At 48.3% G+C, this 17,250-nt stretch overlaps 1 protein-coding gene across 1 annotated transcript; it reads left to right on the top strand.

Annotated features, from left to right (window-relative positions):
• The first annotated feature begins 1,277 nt into the window (after positions 1-1,277).
• Positions 1,278-3,101, top strand: TMEM158 (transmembrane protein 158). Its single transcript, XM_003358398.5, has one exon. The coding sequence runs from the start codon at positions 1,568-1,570 to the stop codon at positions 2,453-2,455; it is 888 nt and encodes a 295-aa protein (XP_003358446.1). The 5' UTR covers positions 1,278-1,567; the 3' UTR covers positions 2,456-3,101.
• Positions 3,102-17,250: the final 14,149 nt, after the last annotated feature.

The raw sequence follows: 17,250 nt of genomic DNA, 5'->3' as shown, positions 1-17,250 counted from the left end.
AGATGGGGAAGCCAAGGCCAAGTCAGAGTAATGACTTGTTCAGCTGGAAAGAAGCCAGGTAGGCTTGGGACCTAAATTTCGGAACTGTTTTTACATCTTCCTCAACCTGGTTTTACTCATTGTTAGAAAGAGTAGACAAATCTGCCAGAAATGCAATCAGCCACCAAGCTTAGCAATGTAGTTCTGTTCAGGAAATTTAGCTGGTTTAGAGGGAGTGCCATTGTGGTGTGGGCCTTCCTCTGCCGCCCCAGTCCTTCCCTCTCAGACTCAGGAATAGCTGAGCTCTCTGGTGCTCATAGAGCATGCTGGCTTCCAACTACAGGGTTATCATCTTAGGGTAGCATCACTGACCTTTCTTACCACCTGTAAAAGGCTAAATTACTAGGAAAGAAGTTTTTTAAAATATGTCTGATCATGGCACACTATTCCCGACAGGCCTCCCTCCACTTAATATCCTAAGGGAGACAAATCTTCCCTTGACATGAACTCTACACACAAATCTTTCATAAATACCTGCTTCTTGGACTTGCCAGGCAGGGGTGCTGCCCAGGAGGATCTGTTTCCTGGGAGCGAAAGCCCCCATCGGGAACCCCAGAACTACAAGGCTGCAGGGCTCCCACTCCCACAAGACCCTCTCTACCCAAACTCTGTAGCGTTCTTGGAATTTTCCTCGGAGTTCGCTTGCTGTGAGAAAACCAAGTGAATCTATTGCGGTGAATGCGCATCAAAAGCTAGCCAAACTCTCCAGGTTTTTAAGAGAAAGGCCAGACTAGCGGCCAGGGGGTCTAGTTCTGGCTTTGGGGGGAGTCTTTACCCCCTCTCTCCACTTCAGTTTTACCTTCTGTAATAGGCGGGGTCCAGGTGAGCACTAGAGTGAGACATCGCAGGCCCCCCTTCAGGTGTAACAAAGGAATGGTAGCCAGGCCCTCAAACCTCTCTCCCAGGACAGAATTCTCCCAGAGCGCCTTCTCCGCTTGGAGTCGGACTCCAGCGGTGTGGCGGAGCCGCCTGGGAGCGTCCGCAGGTTTCGCCGGCGGAGCCACCCCAGGCCTTGACAATGGGACGACCCCCACCGACGCCAGGCCCGGCCCCTGCCCACGCGCTGGCCTCGGAGTCCCACCCCCGCACGCTACCCTCACAGATCCCGGCCCGCTCGGCAACACCCCCGCTCTGGCCTCGGCTGCGCGTGCAAAAGCCCTCCGGGGTGTCTCCGAGCCGCGCGCGCGGAAGGCGGGGCGGGGCGGGGCGGGGCGCGCGGGGGGCGGAGCCGAGCCGGGGAATCCTGCTCCCGGAGAGCGCCTGGCCTCGCAGATCAGCTTGACTGTCCGAGGGCCCCCGCGCCGGGGGCAGCGGGGACACCCAGACGTCGCCAGGCCGGGAGGGAACCCGGAGCCGAGAGAGCCGAAGCCACCGCCTCCGCGCCGCCCCCGCGGACTGGCGAGGGCTCGGCGCGTCCTCACTCCGCCCGCCACCAGCCCCCGCGGTCCTGCCGTCCGCTCGCCCGCTCGTCTCCCGCGCGCCATGCAGCCGCCCCCGGCCCCGCGCGCGTAGGCGCCCGCCGCAGGCCATGCTGCCCCTGCTCGCTGCGCTGCTGGCCGTCGCCTGCCCGCTGCCGCCAGCCCGCGGCGGGGCCGCGGACACATCGGGCCTCCTCGGGGCGCCCCCCAACGCCTCGGTCAACGCGTCGTCCGCGGGCGAGCCCGCTGCCCCCCGGCTGCTGGCCTCGGCGGCGCCCGGGGCTCCCGAGCACCCGGGCCCGGAGGAGGAGGTGGCGGCGGCGCCGTGCAACATCAGCGTGCAGCGGCAGATGCTGAGCTCCCTGCTCGTGCGCTGGGGCCGCCCGCGGGGCTTCCAGTGCGACCTGCTACTCTTCTCTACCAACGCGCACGGCCGCGCCTTCTTCGCCGCCGCCTTCCACCGCGTCGGGCCGCCACTGCTTATCGAGCACCTGGGGCTGGCGGCGGGCGGCGCGCAGCAGGACCTGCGCCTCTGCGTGGGCTGCGGCTGGGTGCGTGGCCGCCGCCCGGGCCGCCTCCGGGCCGCCGGCGCCACCGCCGGGGCGCCCACCGCGCTACCCTCCTACCCCGCGGCGGAACCGCCCGGGCCACTGTGGCTGCAGGGTGAACCGCTGCATTTTTGCTGCCTGGACTTCAGCCTGGAGGAGCTTCAGGGAGAGCCCGGCTGGCGGCTGAACCGCAAGCCCATCGAGTCCACGCTGGTGGCCTGCTTCATGACCCTGGTCATCGTCGTGTGGAGCGTGGCCGCCCTCATCTGGCCAGTGCCCATCATCGCCGGCTTCCTGCCCAACGGCATGGAGCAGCGCCGGACCACCGCCAGCACCGCCGCCGCAGCCCCCGCCGCGGTGCCCGCGGGGACCACCACCGCCGCCGCCGCCGCAGCCGCCGCCGCGGCCGCCGCCGCCGCGGCCGTCACCTCGGGGGCGGCGACCAAGTGACCCGCCCCGCTCCTCCCCACGTCCGCCCTGTGTCCGCGCTCTCGGTGCCTTTTCCGCCGGGAGACTCGGCCGGCGTGCTTCGTGTGTAGTGACCGTTAGTTCTTCTTTCGGGGAGGGGGCCGCCGGAGAGACCCCAGCCTGTGGTAAAAGCCAGGTCTGTGCCGCGCTTCTGGCTCCTAAAAGCAGATGAAAGCCCGTGCCCTGCAGGGTGGGATCCGCAGCCTGGAAGACAAGAGTGGAGGGAAATGGGGCCCTCTCCCCTCTTTGCGTCCCCCTGCCCTCCTCCCTTCCCGCACCCACGTGCCCTATATTCATGGCAGAAAATGACCAAATCCTGTGTATTTGTTTTATATATTTAATAACTGTTTTAAATGGAAGTTTTAGTAAAAAAAAAAAATCAAATTGCTATTGCTGTAGTAAGAGAAGCTCTTTGTATCTGAACATAGTATTTCAAGTTTGTTGTTTTTTTTAATTTATTTAAAAAGGGGGGCATGGGAATGATTTAACATCGATATATTGTTACTGCTGAAGATGAACTTTATGACCCTTTTCCAAGACGATCTATCCAGTGACGTGGACAGATGGGCGTTTCTTCTTGTACTTCTGTGGTTTTTTTTGGCTTTTAATACAGACTTTTTCCTCCAGAGATGCATTGTACCTTTTTCTTTATTTGATTTGGAAAGGGAATTCAAGAATGACAAGATGATCCCCTGAAAGATGAGGGAGGGGATCTTCAAAAAGTTAGAGAAGGGCTAACTCTGTCTCCCTTACCTGTCTGGGAGAGAGAGGGGATGGAAACCATATTACTTGCCCTAATGGCAATTATTTTGCTTCTCACCACATTGCCCCCAGCACAAACCACCCCCCACCCCTCAGCCTCACTGACACTTGTCACAGTGGCATGCAGGGTTTTATGTGACTTCATCTTTTTTCCACTTCCCTCAACTCTGCAAAACACCCAGTAAAGTGCCAAAATGGTGAAACTGATAGTTCCTCTGAGCCAGGTGTCTTTGATGGAAATGACTCATTTTGAAAGGCATGCAGATTTCATATGTGTAACCTTTAGTGCATGAACACACTTCAAAAGCTGGTTTTAAAACCTGAGATATTTTGGCATCAAGATTTTTTTCAAGGTAAACCATTAGGGACTAATAAACACCTTAAAACTTTTTAAAGCTATTTTCCCTTGCTCGGTGTCCTCCCCACTTTTGAGTGAATACTTGATGCTGTTTCAGAACATGGTTGGTACTGTTCTTGAGAGTTCTCAAAATGAAGTCCCTGGAACAGCAAGGTCAGTACCACCTGGGAATTTGTTAGAAATGCAAAACTGGGGCCCCGCCCAGGACCTGCAGAAATTCTGGGGTGGAGCCCAGCAATCTGCTCTAACAAGCCGTGCAAAGGATTCTGCTGTGTCTCAAATTAGAGAACCACTTTGTGCTGCTGGAGAGGAACCATCAAAACTATGTAGCCTCCTTTTATCTTGAGATGTTTCTATTATATCAAAGAAATGGAACTCTTTTTTTTCACAAGAATCTGTCTGAAGGAGAGTCTGGGTCATTTCCCTGCAGCTTCAGCTGCCCCTCTGTTTCTTTGGGGTCTAGGATATCTGAGCCAGCCTCAGAGAGGAAGGGGTGAGAGTGTCAGTCTTCCTCTATCTCCTGATTCAAACTTCCAAGAAGTTCAATGTAATGCAAATTTGCTAGCCTCGAAAACTCACTGTAAACCTTCTTATACCCCAAAGCAAGGTGGGTTGTGAACTGCGATCTTCTTCAACCCTGTTGTCACTTGCAGGAGAAAATCAATAACTTTGCTCACCTTGGTCAATTTTAGTATAATCACAGCATTTGTAATTCTGGAAGGCACATTAAGAATTCCTAGGACAACACACGCAAAATTACTCTTCCTGATTTTTTTTCCAAGATGTTATTTGGGGCTCAGAGAGGTTCAGCATTTTGCCAACAATCACACAGCTACACAAGGAAGCAGAGCTGAGACCAAACTTGTGTCTTCTCCTTCCCTGACTTGTATTTTTTCATCACCAGAAATTAACCTTCCAAGGTGAATTAGGAGCTAGCCAGTCAAGTCTGATCCTCTGCTGACCCACCTGTCACTGTCGGATTCCATGAAGCCATGCACACAAAGGAGCCAGAGAGATAAGACAGTCAGGCACTTGATATCTATCTTTCTATTTATCTTTACATACTTAGATCTATAGTCAATCAAGACACACACACACACACACACACACACACACACACACACACACACACACACACACTGGACAGACTTGTTAGTTCTCTATGCAGACTCTGGCTGCTTTCTCAGCAACAGAGCTCTTAAGCGGCTCTACAAAATGAGGATGGAGCCTGTATCCTTTTGTTCTAAGTTGGGACCATCTACTGGGTGAAGGAAGTCAGATGCTGGCAGGCTCAGTTTCAGGTCTGTGCCCTCTAGTCAGTTTGATTTACATCATCTCAGTAGTGAACACTTCCAAGAATGCATTTTACTAAAGGTCAATCAGTACTTTGCTGGGAAAGGAAATGTGCCACTGCAGCCTGTGTGTGCACAGAATACCCAGATTCCAGCCCGTTCCTAAAGCTTCATGGGGAGAGCTTGCGTGCTGATGACATATCTAAGTCATCACTCTCAGTTATTCTGGCTTCTCCTGATGAAGAGCTTACCCTTGAGGAGGCTGTGTAACCACCCTCCAAAATCCAGCCCCTGCTATAGGCTGCCCTACTGAGTTGGCTAACATTTGTCCTGAGAGCTTCCCCTAGTCCCCATCTGCACATCCTGGTCTCCCCCAGGCTCTCCCTCAGCTGAAGAGAGCCTCCAGCTCCAGGGCACAGCCCCTTCCCAGAGCCCCACATCCAAAGGCTAACCAACACGGGGCACAGAAACCCAGCCATCCCAGGCCAGCTCCCAAGGGCCATCCCATCTTCCAGACTCCTCACAGGGTTGGCCAAGTTTCCACCGAGACTTCTTGGAGGTTTGATTTCTCCCTCTGCCCACTCTTGCCTCCTCTCATCCCTTCCCTTCCACAGGCAGCTATCCAAAAGCATTCCTTTATAAACCTCCTGAAAACTGATCCCAGCTCACAGGCTGCTTTTCCGGGAACCCAAGCTGTGCTGAGCAATTTACCTAAGGAGGTGCAGAAATGTTTCAGGCACGTGGTCATTAACGGCCTGTCCGAGGAGCAGATCACATGAATGACAGTTATTTGTGTACTTTTTACACAGGTCTTATGTTTCTATTTTTCTCTTCTTTTTTGGACAGTTCTCTGATATCCACAAATTGTCCATTACTCAGCTAGATTAAGAGGTTTAAAGCCACAGGACGGGCAGAGTTAAGAGCAATATAAAGACATTGAGGGATTGGCTGAGGCTTTCCCTGGGAACACTGGGAGAGAAAACCACTAAGAGAGGAGAAGGATGACAGAAGCCATGGCCCCGACCCACCCAGGTCGCTGTGGGCTGGCTGCCCTGGTGCACACCTCTCACCTCGTCCTGGGTGCTCTGTGGTGCCTGCTCTTGCCATCTGCCTCCGTCTCCTGCCTGGTCTCCTGCTGCAGACCTTCTGTTGCCCTGAGCCCCTACTCCTTTAAATGATGCCTTTTCTTTGCATCTTCTGGGGCATTTCTCCCGTTGGCTCCTTCTGGGTGGGGAGTGCCAAACCACTTTGCCACACAGGGGCTGCCTGGGAACAAATCAGAAATGGGAACTCACATATCTACCAGATAACACCTTTTCTCTCTGGTTCTTCCCTGCTTGGTCTTTGGTTTTAGGGCAAAACTGCTCCGCATAGTCTGCTCACATTAGGCACCAGCAGACCCCCAGGTCCCCTGGCTCCTCCTTGCCAAGTCTCCATTCTCTGGGGCTCTTGTTCCCTGAATCTTTGCCTTTCCTGGATCAACAACAAGCATTTCTACTGGCCTCCAGCTCTCAGAAATCTTCCAGAACCCCACTCTTCTCTGGGCCTGTAAGCTCCCATCAGCTCTGAGTAATTTCTTAAACTTGCTCGCTTTTTCCTGACACCCCACCTGGTACCTCCGTCACTCCATCACTGCCACCAGCAGCCTCTTAACGTTCGCAGCCTTCTGTTTCTCCACCTTCTGCCTCAGATGCTGCCTCCTCTCTCCCCACACTTTCAGCTATCAGGATGGCACAGTCCACAGCTCAGCCTTGGCATCCCCCATGTGGGTGCTGATGTGTAGAGATTCTGCCAGGCCCCGGGACAGGCCAAGGTCCCAGCATATTTTGAGGAGGGTGGGGACTGCCTATGGTTCTCACCCATATGTGGCTGCTCATCTAGGACAATTAAAGGCCTCTCTCCTCCTCTCACCCTTAGCACTTTCCGGACGGTCTTACTGCCTGAGTATTCCCAGATGTGTCTCCTGAGAGTACCAGGGTGAGCTACTGTGTGACTGAGGACCCGTTATTTTTTGTGCTTTCATAGGGGCAGTGATGAAAGTCAAGATAATTGGCATCTTGATAACACCCTAAAGCCTCATTTTGACTCAGTACAAATTGTCTCCCAGAAAGCTTTTTTTGACACTTGAAGGGGTCATAGGTACCCTCCAGGAGTTCTTCCTGGGCTCCTGGCAAGTTCCATCAGACTTCCTGAGGGTCAGCGGGCACAAGAGGAGGCCTGAAAAGGTTGTTGACCATCTAGTTCTCCACCCTACCCCAGGTCCAACCCTGGACTGCAGGTTTGAACCTTGTTCAGAATCTAAAGAACCCCTCACCCCCTCCCAGTGACTGCGCTGCAGCATCTGAGCCTCTGCTGTTTTCCCAGCCATCCATGGCCCCACCTTGTTCTATCCCAGAGGATATGCTTGTGAGTATCTGCCTAGCTCTTGGGCTTCCTTGTACACTAGCCACTCTGGACTTAAATCATGATTCGCACTGTGTAATGGCCTAGAATTGTGATGTTACCACTATAGTATCTCAGAATCTTATTTCAGAATATTTTATGATCAAAGAGTACCCTGACTTGAGTAAAATTCCCTATTTGTTCGTTCTCCTAATAAGAAAGATGATGGAGTTCCTTGGTGGCCTAGTGATTAAGGATCTGGTGGTTGTCACTCCTGTAGTTCAGGTCACTGTTGTGGCAAGAGTTCCATCCTTAGCCCAGGAAATTCCACACACCACAGGCACGGCCAGAAAAAGTTTTTAAAAAGAAAGATATTTATGTTCTTACTATAAGCTTTAACATTATACTCCACCTCACCTCCTGTGATCCTAGATCCTAGTCTCAGAGGAGGACTACACTGGTAATTATCATGATAATAATAATAATAGTTATTATAGTATTATCATCATCATAAATGCTATTATTATTATTATTATTTTGGAATGGAGAGGGAGGGAGAAGCAGAAGGAAAACAATAACAAGAAGAGAGTGGGAGTGAATTAAGAACACCAACTTTAAGGAGTTCCCGTCATGGCTCAGTGGTTAATGAATCTGACCAGGAACCATGAGGTTTTGAATTTGATCCCTGGCCTTGCTCAGTGGGTTAAGGATCCGGTGTTGCCGTGAGCTGTGGTGTAGGTTGTAGACTCGGCTCGGATCCCAAGTTGCTATGGCTGTGGCATAGGCCAGCGGCTACAGCTCCAATTGGACCCATAGCCTGGGAACCTCCATATGCCACAAGTGTGGCCCTATAAAGCAAAAAAAAAAAAAAAAAAAGAACATCAACTTTAAGAACAGCAAATTATCTCCCATCTCATCCTCACACACAGTAACGCCCACCCCTCAACCACAAAGGCACAAAGGACATGAAACGGAGTGGTTGACCTGGAGCCACAGACTGAAGCAGGTGAGGACTGGGCTACAGGAAGGGCACCTGGGAGACAGACAGCAGGATGGGCATGGGCAGGAGAACAAGGGGACAACAGCTGGGAACAGGTTCTGCTGGCCTCCCTGTGTGAGAGCTACCCCCGAGTGGACAGCCCCCTCAACTCTCTCCTCTGCCGTGAAACACTCTTCTCTTTGGCCCTGGAAGGCTCGAATGGCTGAGCTCCAAACTGTGTCTCACTCAGCTGGAGAGGCACTTCTCACAGCACCCGCTCCAGGCTGTCACCATGTCCCTGTGGTATCACGGCTCAGAAAGGACTCTGCCAAGAGCATCGTCCTTGGACTTTTGCTGGAATATGAATAATATCTATCCATTGTAGAACTATTAGAAATGATGACACATAAAAAGAAGGAACAGAGAGTTCCCGCTGTGGCTCAAGGGTTAACGAACCCGACTAGTATCCATGAGGACGAGGGTTCGATCCCTGGCCTTGCTCAGTGGGTTGAGGATCCGGTGTTCCTGTGAACTGTGGTGTAGGTTGCAGATGTGGCTCAGATCCCGTGTCACTGTGGCTGTGGTATAGGCTGGCAGCTACAGCTCTGATTGGACCCCTAGCCTGGGAACCTCCATATGCTGTAAGTGTGGCCCTAAAAAGCAAAAAAAAAAAAAAAAAAAAAAAACCCAAAAACAAACAAACAAACAAAAGGAACAGAGAACTTGGCTTTCTGCTACCCCCAAAAATAAGCCCTCCCAGAGTTTTGGTGTATATACCTCCAGCCTATTTTTACACGTGAATATGTGTCCACAAGTGGTTATTTATACTAAAAAAGGAATTGTGCTGAACTAATTTTTCTTCATTATACAAGTGCTATATCATAGAAAACGGAGAGAATACCCTTCATAAGATACACGAATCAATGTCAGCAACAACCCCAGTACTCACAGTGACTGTGGCTAATATTTATGGGTAAAAGTTCATGCATATATTATACATATTTTAACCCCAGCAAGCACCTGCTTCTCAGAGCCCTATTGTATCCACTCAGGGGCTCTTTGGTGGTCCCCTCCTTCTGCAGAAGGACCTGGAGAGCTTCTCAGGGCAGCAGGTTGCATAGAGCTGCATTCCTGATGCAGATCAGAGGTCAGCGGCACAGGATATTAAAACCTATCCGAGGGCCAAAGGCTTGATGGAGATTGGTGGTATGGGGCAGGGAGGGGAGGTCTTCTATCTTTTCCATTCTAAGTCTCCGACACATAGCAAAGTCAGACCATACTTTCCATCCCTCCTGGAGAAACAACTCTTCTCTCAAGTCCGAGGTTTCTGATGAGGTTGATAAGGAACAGAACACAACTTCAGAGGATGAACAATGCGATTCACCTCCTCCAGTCATAATGACGGAGCTGCCTCATATTGTCTAGGTTTATTTGATATCTTGAGTGCAAAATGAATTCTGAGGTTCACTAAGCAGAAAGGATATTGCTCCTGTATAATGCTGCCCAAAAAGCTGTCACAACTCCCCGTATCCAAGTCACAGCAGCATTCAGATGCCTCTGCTACTGGGGGCTGGGACTAAAGACAGAACCTACCCTAAGAGAGGAATGCGCTGGGGCTACAGGTGGGGGAACTGGCCAAGGACTGGCACCATCACTAAGTCAAAATATACTTGGCACCACTCACAACAAAAGGCCTTCTAGGAGAGATCTCATCTAGGAGACTGGGGTCCCCAGAAGAGGAGCCTGAGATGGAGAGACTCATACAAGGGATCAATTGAGGGGTGTTCTCAGGAGGAAGGGAGCAGAGGAAGCATGATGGGGCAGGAAAGGAGCAAAGCAAGGATGTGGTCTCTGCCGGAGTCAGCTTCAGCCCTTGGAATTGCACCACAGAGTCACCCGTCCACTGCACCTTGATGCGCTTGTACTCCCATTTTAGTCATGGGCCAAAGTCTGGGGTCAGCTCCCATTAAGCTCAGCCCTGTTCTCCAGAGAAAGAGGCAGCTGGAAGATATTAGCAGCCACACTCCCAGCAGCCAGGCCTCACTTCACTCTTGGGTCCTGTTCCTAGCAGTGGCAGGTGGGGAGTGAAGATGAAAGGTGCCAGGGGAACTGTAAACTCTGTCCCACTTGCACTGATACTCAGGCCTTTGGCCAGTCACTCAATGTCTGGCAGGTTCGCCTTGCAACTGGGCCAACTGAGGTGCCAGTGCCCTGGCCTGCTGGCCCCCTGATGAGGTCAGAAGTCCCTGCCATTCGTCTCTGTGTTCAAAGTGCTGCTCCCCACCCCCCACCCCCCGCCAATACTTGCATTATAGGGGAGGTGCCACAGTATTAGTATCAGCATTAGATACAATATTAGCATCCCTGAGACTGCTGGCAGACTGGTAATAACATGTGACAAGGCACTGGGCCACCTGCTCAGGTACCTGCCTTGCCATTCATGAGCTGTGTGGCCTTGGTTTCCTCGTCTACAGAACAAGGTTGTTGGAGGAGATGAGGCCAACTGTCCTTCCAGGCCTACAGTTTCATGTTCTGGCTTCCGATCTCCATCTTCCAGCCTAGTCAGAACACACTAGTAACAAAGACATACCAAGCAGCTACCACCTCACACTGTCCAGAATGGCCATCATTTAAAAACCTACAAGTAATAGACTTGGAGAACAGACCTGTGGTTGCCAAGAGGGAGGGGAGGAGGTGGGAGGGACTGGGAATTTAGGTTAATAGATGCAAACTATTGCCTTTGGAATGGATAAGCAAGGGGATCCTGCTGTATAGCACTGGGAACTATGTCTGGTCACTTGTGATGGAGCATGATAATGTGAGAAAAAAGAATGTATACATGTATGTGTGACTGGGTCGCCTTGCTGTGCAGTAGAAAATTGACAGAACACTGTAAACCAGCTATAATGGAAAAAAATAAAAATTATTAAATAAAAAAATAAAGACAGCTCTGCATTTAATATTAAAAATAAAATAAAATAAAATAAAATAAAATAAAATAAAATAAAATAAAATAAAACAAGGCAAGATGACCCTACCTACAAAACAGAAACAAGCTCATGGGCATAAAGAACAGACTTGTGGTCGCCAAGGGGGAGGAGGAGGAAATAGGATGGACTGGGAGTTTGGGGTTAGTAGATGCAAACACTTAGAATGGATAAGCAAGGAGGTCCTGCTGTATAGCACAGGGAACCATATCCAGTCACTTGTGATAGAACATGATGGAAGATAACATGAGAAAAAGAATGTATATATACCCATATATGTGTATAAGTAGGTCACTTTGCTGTACAGCAGAAATTGACAGAACATCGTAAATCAACCACAGTAAAATTTTTTTTAAATAAAAATATGACAGAAATAAACTTATTTATCAAACAGAAACAGACTCATAGACATAAAGAACAGACTAGAGGTTGCCAAGGGGGAGAGGGGTGGTGGAAGGAATGGACTGGGAGTTTGGGATTCACAAATGTAAACTATTATATATAGACTGGATAAACAATAAGGTTCTACTGTATAGCTCAAGGAACTATACACAATATCTAGTAATAAACCATAATGGAAAAAGAATATATATACTACATTATGATACATATTATATGCATATAATATGTATGTAGTATATATATTATATATGTGTAACTGAATCACTTTGCCGTACAGTAGAAATTAACACATTGTAACTCAACTACATCTCAATAAAATAAATTTTTAAAAAGATGGCTTCTTTGACTTTGTGAGTTAACACTGGGTATATCATGCTCTAAAGCAGAGTCTACAGAAGCCAAGGAACCGGAGAAATTAGCAGGGGTTGTGCACCTACTGCATGCCAGGAACTTGACCTTCCACAACCTCACAGCAATCTTAGAAGAGAGGCAGTATTTTCACCATTTTAATGATTTGTGGCCAGATTCAGGCTCTGGGAGACTGAATAACTTACCCAAGTTAACAGCTCACACACAAGAGAGGGTTACAAAGCCCATGCCCCTCCTATCAATCCACGTCCCCTTGCTAAGGTTTATAGATTCAGGATTTATATTAGAAGTTACTTTCTTTTCTTCTTTTTTCTTTCCCCTTTTTAAGGCTGCACCCACGACATATGCAGGTTCCCAGGCTAGGGTCGAATCAGAGCTGCAGCTGCTGGCCTATGCCTCAGCCATGGCAACACAGGATCCAAGCCATGCCTGCGACTTACGCCGCAGCTCAAGGCAATGCCAGATCCTTAACCCACAGATCGAGGCCAGGGATCGAACCCGAATCCTCATAGATACTCATTGGGTTCGTTAGCACTGAGACACAACAGGAATTCCCAGAAGTTACTTAAAAAAAAAAAAAAAATGTGAATTCATCCAATACCTGCATCCCATTGTTTTCTTTGTTTTCTTTTTCTTGTGTAAACCAGACTTAGAAGATCTTGATCTAACCAGGCATATTTTCACTTAGGATAATCAAAAGAATATTTTAAGGATGGTTTTCCAAATTAAAAATGAAATGGTCAGTTAGGGAAAACGTCTCATTATTTAGAATCTTTGGTGCCAGAGTAAAAAAATGTATGTCCAATGGGAGGCAAGGCCATTCTTACGTAAGATTCTGAGTTTGGGTGCTAGATACCCAGGGAAGTCCCAGGAGAACTGGTTGCCTAGAACCTGTAGCTTCCGGGAGCAGCGAGGCTATGTCCAGCCTTCCCCAGTGGGGGAGAAGCCAACACTGTGGGAAGTGGAATCTGGGAGCAGCACCCACACTCTGCTGAGAGAGGAGAGACCACTTGCCCTAGACATTGCTCCTAGGTCACTCTGACTATCCCCCTACAAGGTCCCTGTGGGCTCTGGGCAAGCGCCTGTTCTACACCAGAAGCTGGCAAAGCTTTTCTGTAAAGGGCCAAGTAGTCAGCCTGTGAGCAGTGCAAACTCCATCAGTTACTCAGCTAGGCCAGTGTAGCTCAAAGACAGTCATAAGAAACACATAAATGAATGGGTGTGGCTGTGTTCTAGTGAAACTTTATTTATGAACACAGAAATTTGAATTTTGTATACACCTATACAACATATGATATGGAAATTTTCATTCTGCATAAATTCCAGACATTGTGAGTTATTCTTCTGATTTTTTTCAACCACTGAAAATATAAAAATTGGAATTCTCACTGTGGCTCAGCCGATTAAGAACCCAACTAATATCCAAGAGCACAAGGGTTCGATCCCTGGCCTTGCTCAATGGGTTAAGGATCTGGCATTGCCGTGAACTGTGGTGTAGGTTACAGATGTGGCTCAGATACGGTGTTGCTGTGGCTGTGGCGTAGGCCAGCAGCTGCAGCTCTTATTCTACTCCTAGCCGGGAATTACCATATACCTTGGGTACAGACCTAAAAAGACAAAAAAAAAAAAAAAAAAAAAAAAAAAAAAAAAAAAAAAAGTAAAAATTATTCTTAGCTCACAGGTCATACACAAAGAGGCCCAGGCCCTTTGCTGTAGTCGGCTGAGCCCAGCTCTCCTCCATGCATCCCCCAGGTTCAGATGACTGAGGAAGACGTCATCAGGCGAAGAGCATCTGATGAGCAAAAAAGGCCATGGGGAAACTGCTGATCCTTCCCTGAAATGTCCATCTCATGGACACTAAAAGAATCGAGAGTTCTGATTCTACAAGTTGACAGACCCCCACAACAGAATCTTAAAGTGCAGTGGCCTTTATATACTGATTTAGAAGTTATCTGTCCTTTTCTGTCTACCTAGTAGATTACAACAGCAAATTGAACCACATCCCTACCACGACCGCCAGGGCAGACACCAAGTATTTGGACCCGGAGCATCAGACCAGAGCTGCTGGCCCAGTAAGCAGGGCAGGCTGACAGAGGAGAGGCAGGAGCTGGCAGCTAGACGCACTGCCATGATGGCATAATGATACAGCAAATAAATTCTCCAACTCATCGTGCAAAAGTCTCCTGGCCACCACGGAGAGTGCCCCTCCACTCTGGGGACGCTGATGTTGTTACCTAATGCTGCTTCTTGCAGGGGGCAATTTTTAAAAATATTATGTTTTATTTTTTAAATTCATGCAAACTTCGACTACCATACCATGCTTTGTTTTCGTAAAATTTAGTTATTTAAGCGATCAGCAAGCGCTTGTCCTACGGGGAAGGCAGCAAACCGACACAGGGTCTCCCAGGAATGCCCAGCCCCAGTTCACGTGGCTCTCAAATTCCTTCTAAACATAGATCCATGACTAGTGGGGTTATTAAGTTCAAATGAGCCCATGTTTATTATGACTCACATCAGCCTAATTCAGGAGCCCCCATATCACACTTAATTAGCCAGATGAGATGGCAAAATTCCCGTAGACACTTCAGCTTCCCAGTTCCATTCAGAGGGAAGCCGGAAACCCAGCAACACTGGACATTTCAGCTCGTGGAGTGATTCCAGCAGAACAGAGTGAGAAAAGGGTCAGGTGGGGCAGAGGCACTGAGCAGTGAGGGCAGACTGGTCAGGTTCCAACCTTGGCCCTGCCACTTGTTAACTACTTTCCAGACCTCAGTTTTCTTGTCTGTAAAATGGCAGTAGTAACCGGACCTCTCCATATGAATCATTGTAAAGATTTTAAAAGATAACCTAGCAAAGAGTTTACCTCCTCTCCACACCCAGGAACTCAGATTCCAAATGGGACCTGGCTCTGCCCTGTACTCCCATGAGTTAAATACTTAAAATACTGAACCTCAGCTTTCTTTCTCTTTTTAAGTTTTATTGAAGAAAAGTTGATTTATACTGTTGTGATCATTTCTGTTGTACAACAAAGTGATTCAGTTATGCATGTACACACATCCATTCTTTTTCAGATTCTTTTCCCTTATGGATTATTGCAGAATATTGGGTCGAGTTCTCTGTGCTATATAGCAACCTCAAGCTTTCTCGTCTGTAACATGGGTCTGATGATGCCTATCCATGTAGGGCTGTTGGAAGAGTGAGCCTGAAGCACCAGCGCAAGTAAGTGCTCAACAAACAGTCCTGGAGTTCCCGTGGTGGCTCAGCAGTAACAAACCTGACTGGTATCCATGAGGATGTAGGTTCCATCCCTGGCCATTCTCAGTGGGTTAAAGGTCTGATGTTGCTGCGAGCTGTGGTGTAGGTTGGAGGCTGCAGCTCCGATTTGACCCCTATCCTGGGAAATTCCATATGCTGCAGGTGCGGCCCTAAAAAGATGACAAAAAAAAACAACCAACCAAACAAAAACAGTCCTGGAAGTACTATTACTCTATGGCCACAATCCACTCCAGCCCTTCAGATCAGCTGTCTTATTCCATACTCAGAAAAATACTCATTTAGTATTTATTATACATGCCAGGCAGGCCACCATGAACCCTGGGTACAGAGAGGAGATCAAAAGGGCCTAGACCTTGCCCTCGTGGAACACACAGCCCTCAGTCTAGCCATCTCCAAGGACCAAAATATTAAATCCATGATTATGAGTAACTGATTGAACCCCATGTGTGTTATTTTTACTATTAGTTACTGTTCTCCAAAGCATTGCCTAAGAGTGTCAGCAACCACTGGTGTCATTGGTGGCTGGGCAATCCAGGCCAGAGCTGTGAGAAGGTCCTGCAGGCTGGGGGCCTTCTTTATTCCTTTTAAAAGTGGGGTTTTTTAAAAGTGCATTATGGGATAGAGATGTAAAAGAAAGCCTTGCTCTATTAATAGATGAAGGGATAAATAAAATGGAATCTACACATACAATGGAGTATTATTCTGACTTAAAAAGGAAGGAGATTCTGGAGTTCCCATCGTGGCGCAGTGGTTAACGAATCCGACTAGGAACCATGAGGTTTCATGTTCAATCTCTGGCCTGGCTCAGTGGGTTAAGGATCCGGCATTGCCATGAACTGTGGTGTAGGTCGCAGATGCGGCTCGGATCCCGCGTTGCTGTGGCTCTGGTGTAGGCCAGTGGCTACAACTCTGATTCGACCCCTAGCCTGGGAACCTCCATATGCCGCGGGAGCGGCCCTAGAAAAGGCAAAAAGACACACACACACACACACACACACACACACACACACTATTTATTAAAAAAAGGAAGGAGATTCTGACACATGGCACAACATGGGTGAACCCTGAAGACATTCTGCCAAAGTCAAATAAGCTAGTCAAGAAAGGACAAATACTGTATGATTTCTCTAGTATTATGAGGTACTTAGAATGGTCAAAATCATAGAGACAGAAAGTAGAACAGTGGCTGCAGAGAGAATGGTGTGCTGTTGCTTCATAAGGACAGGGCTTCTGAGAGGGGTGATAAAAAAGTTCCAAAAAAAAGTTTTGGAAACAGAGTGATAGTTTCAAAACATTGTGAATTAATGCCACTGAATCATATACTTAGTTAAAATGGCAAGTTTTATGTTACATATATTTTACCACAAAATTTTTTTTAATAATAATTGAAGAAAGGCTTACATGGCTCAAACCAAGAAGTGACCATAAAAGATGGGTTTTTATCCAGGGATAAAACTGTAATTCAAAATAATACATGCACCCCAATGTTCATGGCAGCACTATTTACAAGAGCCAGGACATGGAAACAACCTAAATGTCCATTAGTGGAGAAATGGATAAAGAAGATATGGCACATATATACCATGGAATACTACTCAGCCATAAAAAATAATGAAATAATGCTATTTGCAGAAACATGGATGGACCTAAAAAACTGTCATACTAAGTAAAGCTAGTCAAACAGTGAAAGACAGACATCACATGATATAAGCTATATGCAGACTCTTCAAAGGATACAAATGAATTTATTTGCAGAACAGATACAGACTCACAGACTTTGAAAAACTTATGGTTACCAAAGGAGACAGGTGGTGGGGGTGGAAGGGATGGGCTGGGGGTTTGGGATTGGCATGTGTACACTGAGGTATATGGAACGATCAGCCAAAAGGGACCTGCTATAGATACAGAGAACTCTACCCAGTATTCTATGATAATCTACATGGGAAAAGAATCAGAGAGAATGAATATGT

The sequence above is a fragment of the Sus scrofa genome, chromosome 13 (assembly GCF_054392235.1).
Source record: "Sus scrofa isolate SSC_HxYL_T2T_F1_AM1 chromosome 13, Sscrofa_HxYL_maternal_Yorkshire_Landrace_v2.0, whole genome shotgun sequence".
In the NCBI taxonomy this organism is placed as follows: domain Eukaryota; kingdom Metazoa; phylum Chordata; class Mammalia; order Artiodactyla; family Suidae; genus Sus; species Sus scrofa.
Note: the sequence above shows the minus strand (reverse complement) of the source record. Positions and strands in the feature narration are given on the sequence as shown.

What these genes read in the sequence shown, in the direction of transcription:
- TMEM158 (XM_003358398.5), top strand. Translation starts at nt 1,568, where the DNA reads ATGCTGCCCCTGCTCGCTGCGCTGCTGGCCGTCGCCTGCCCGCTGCCG.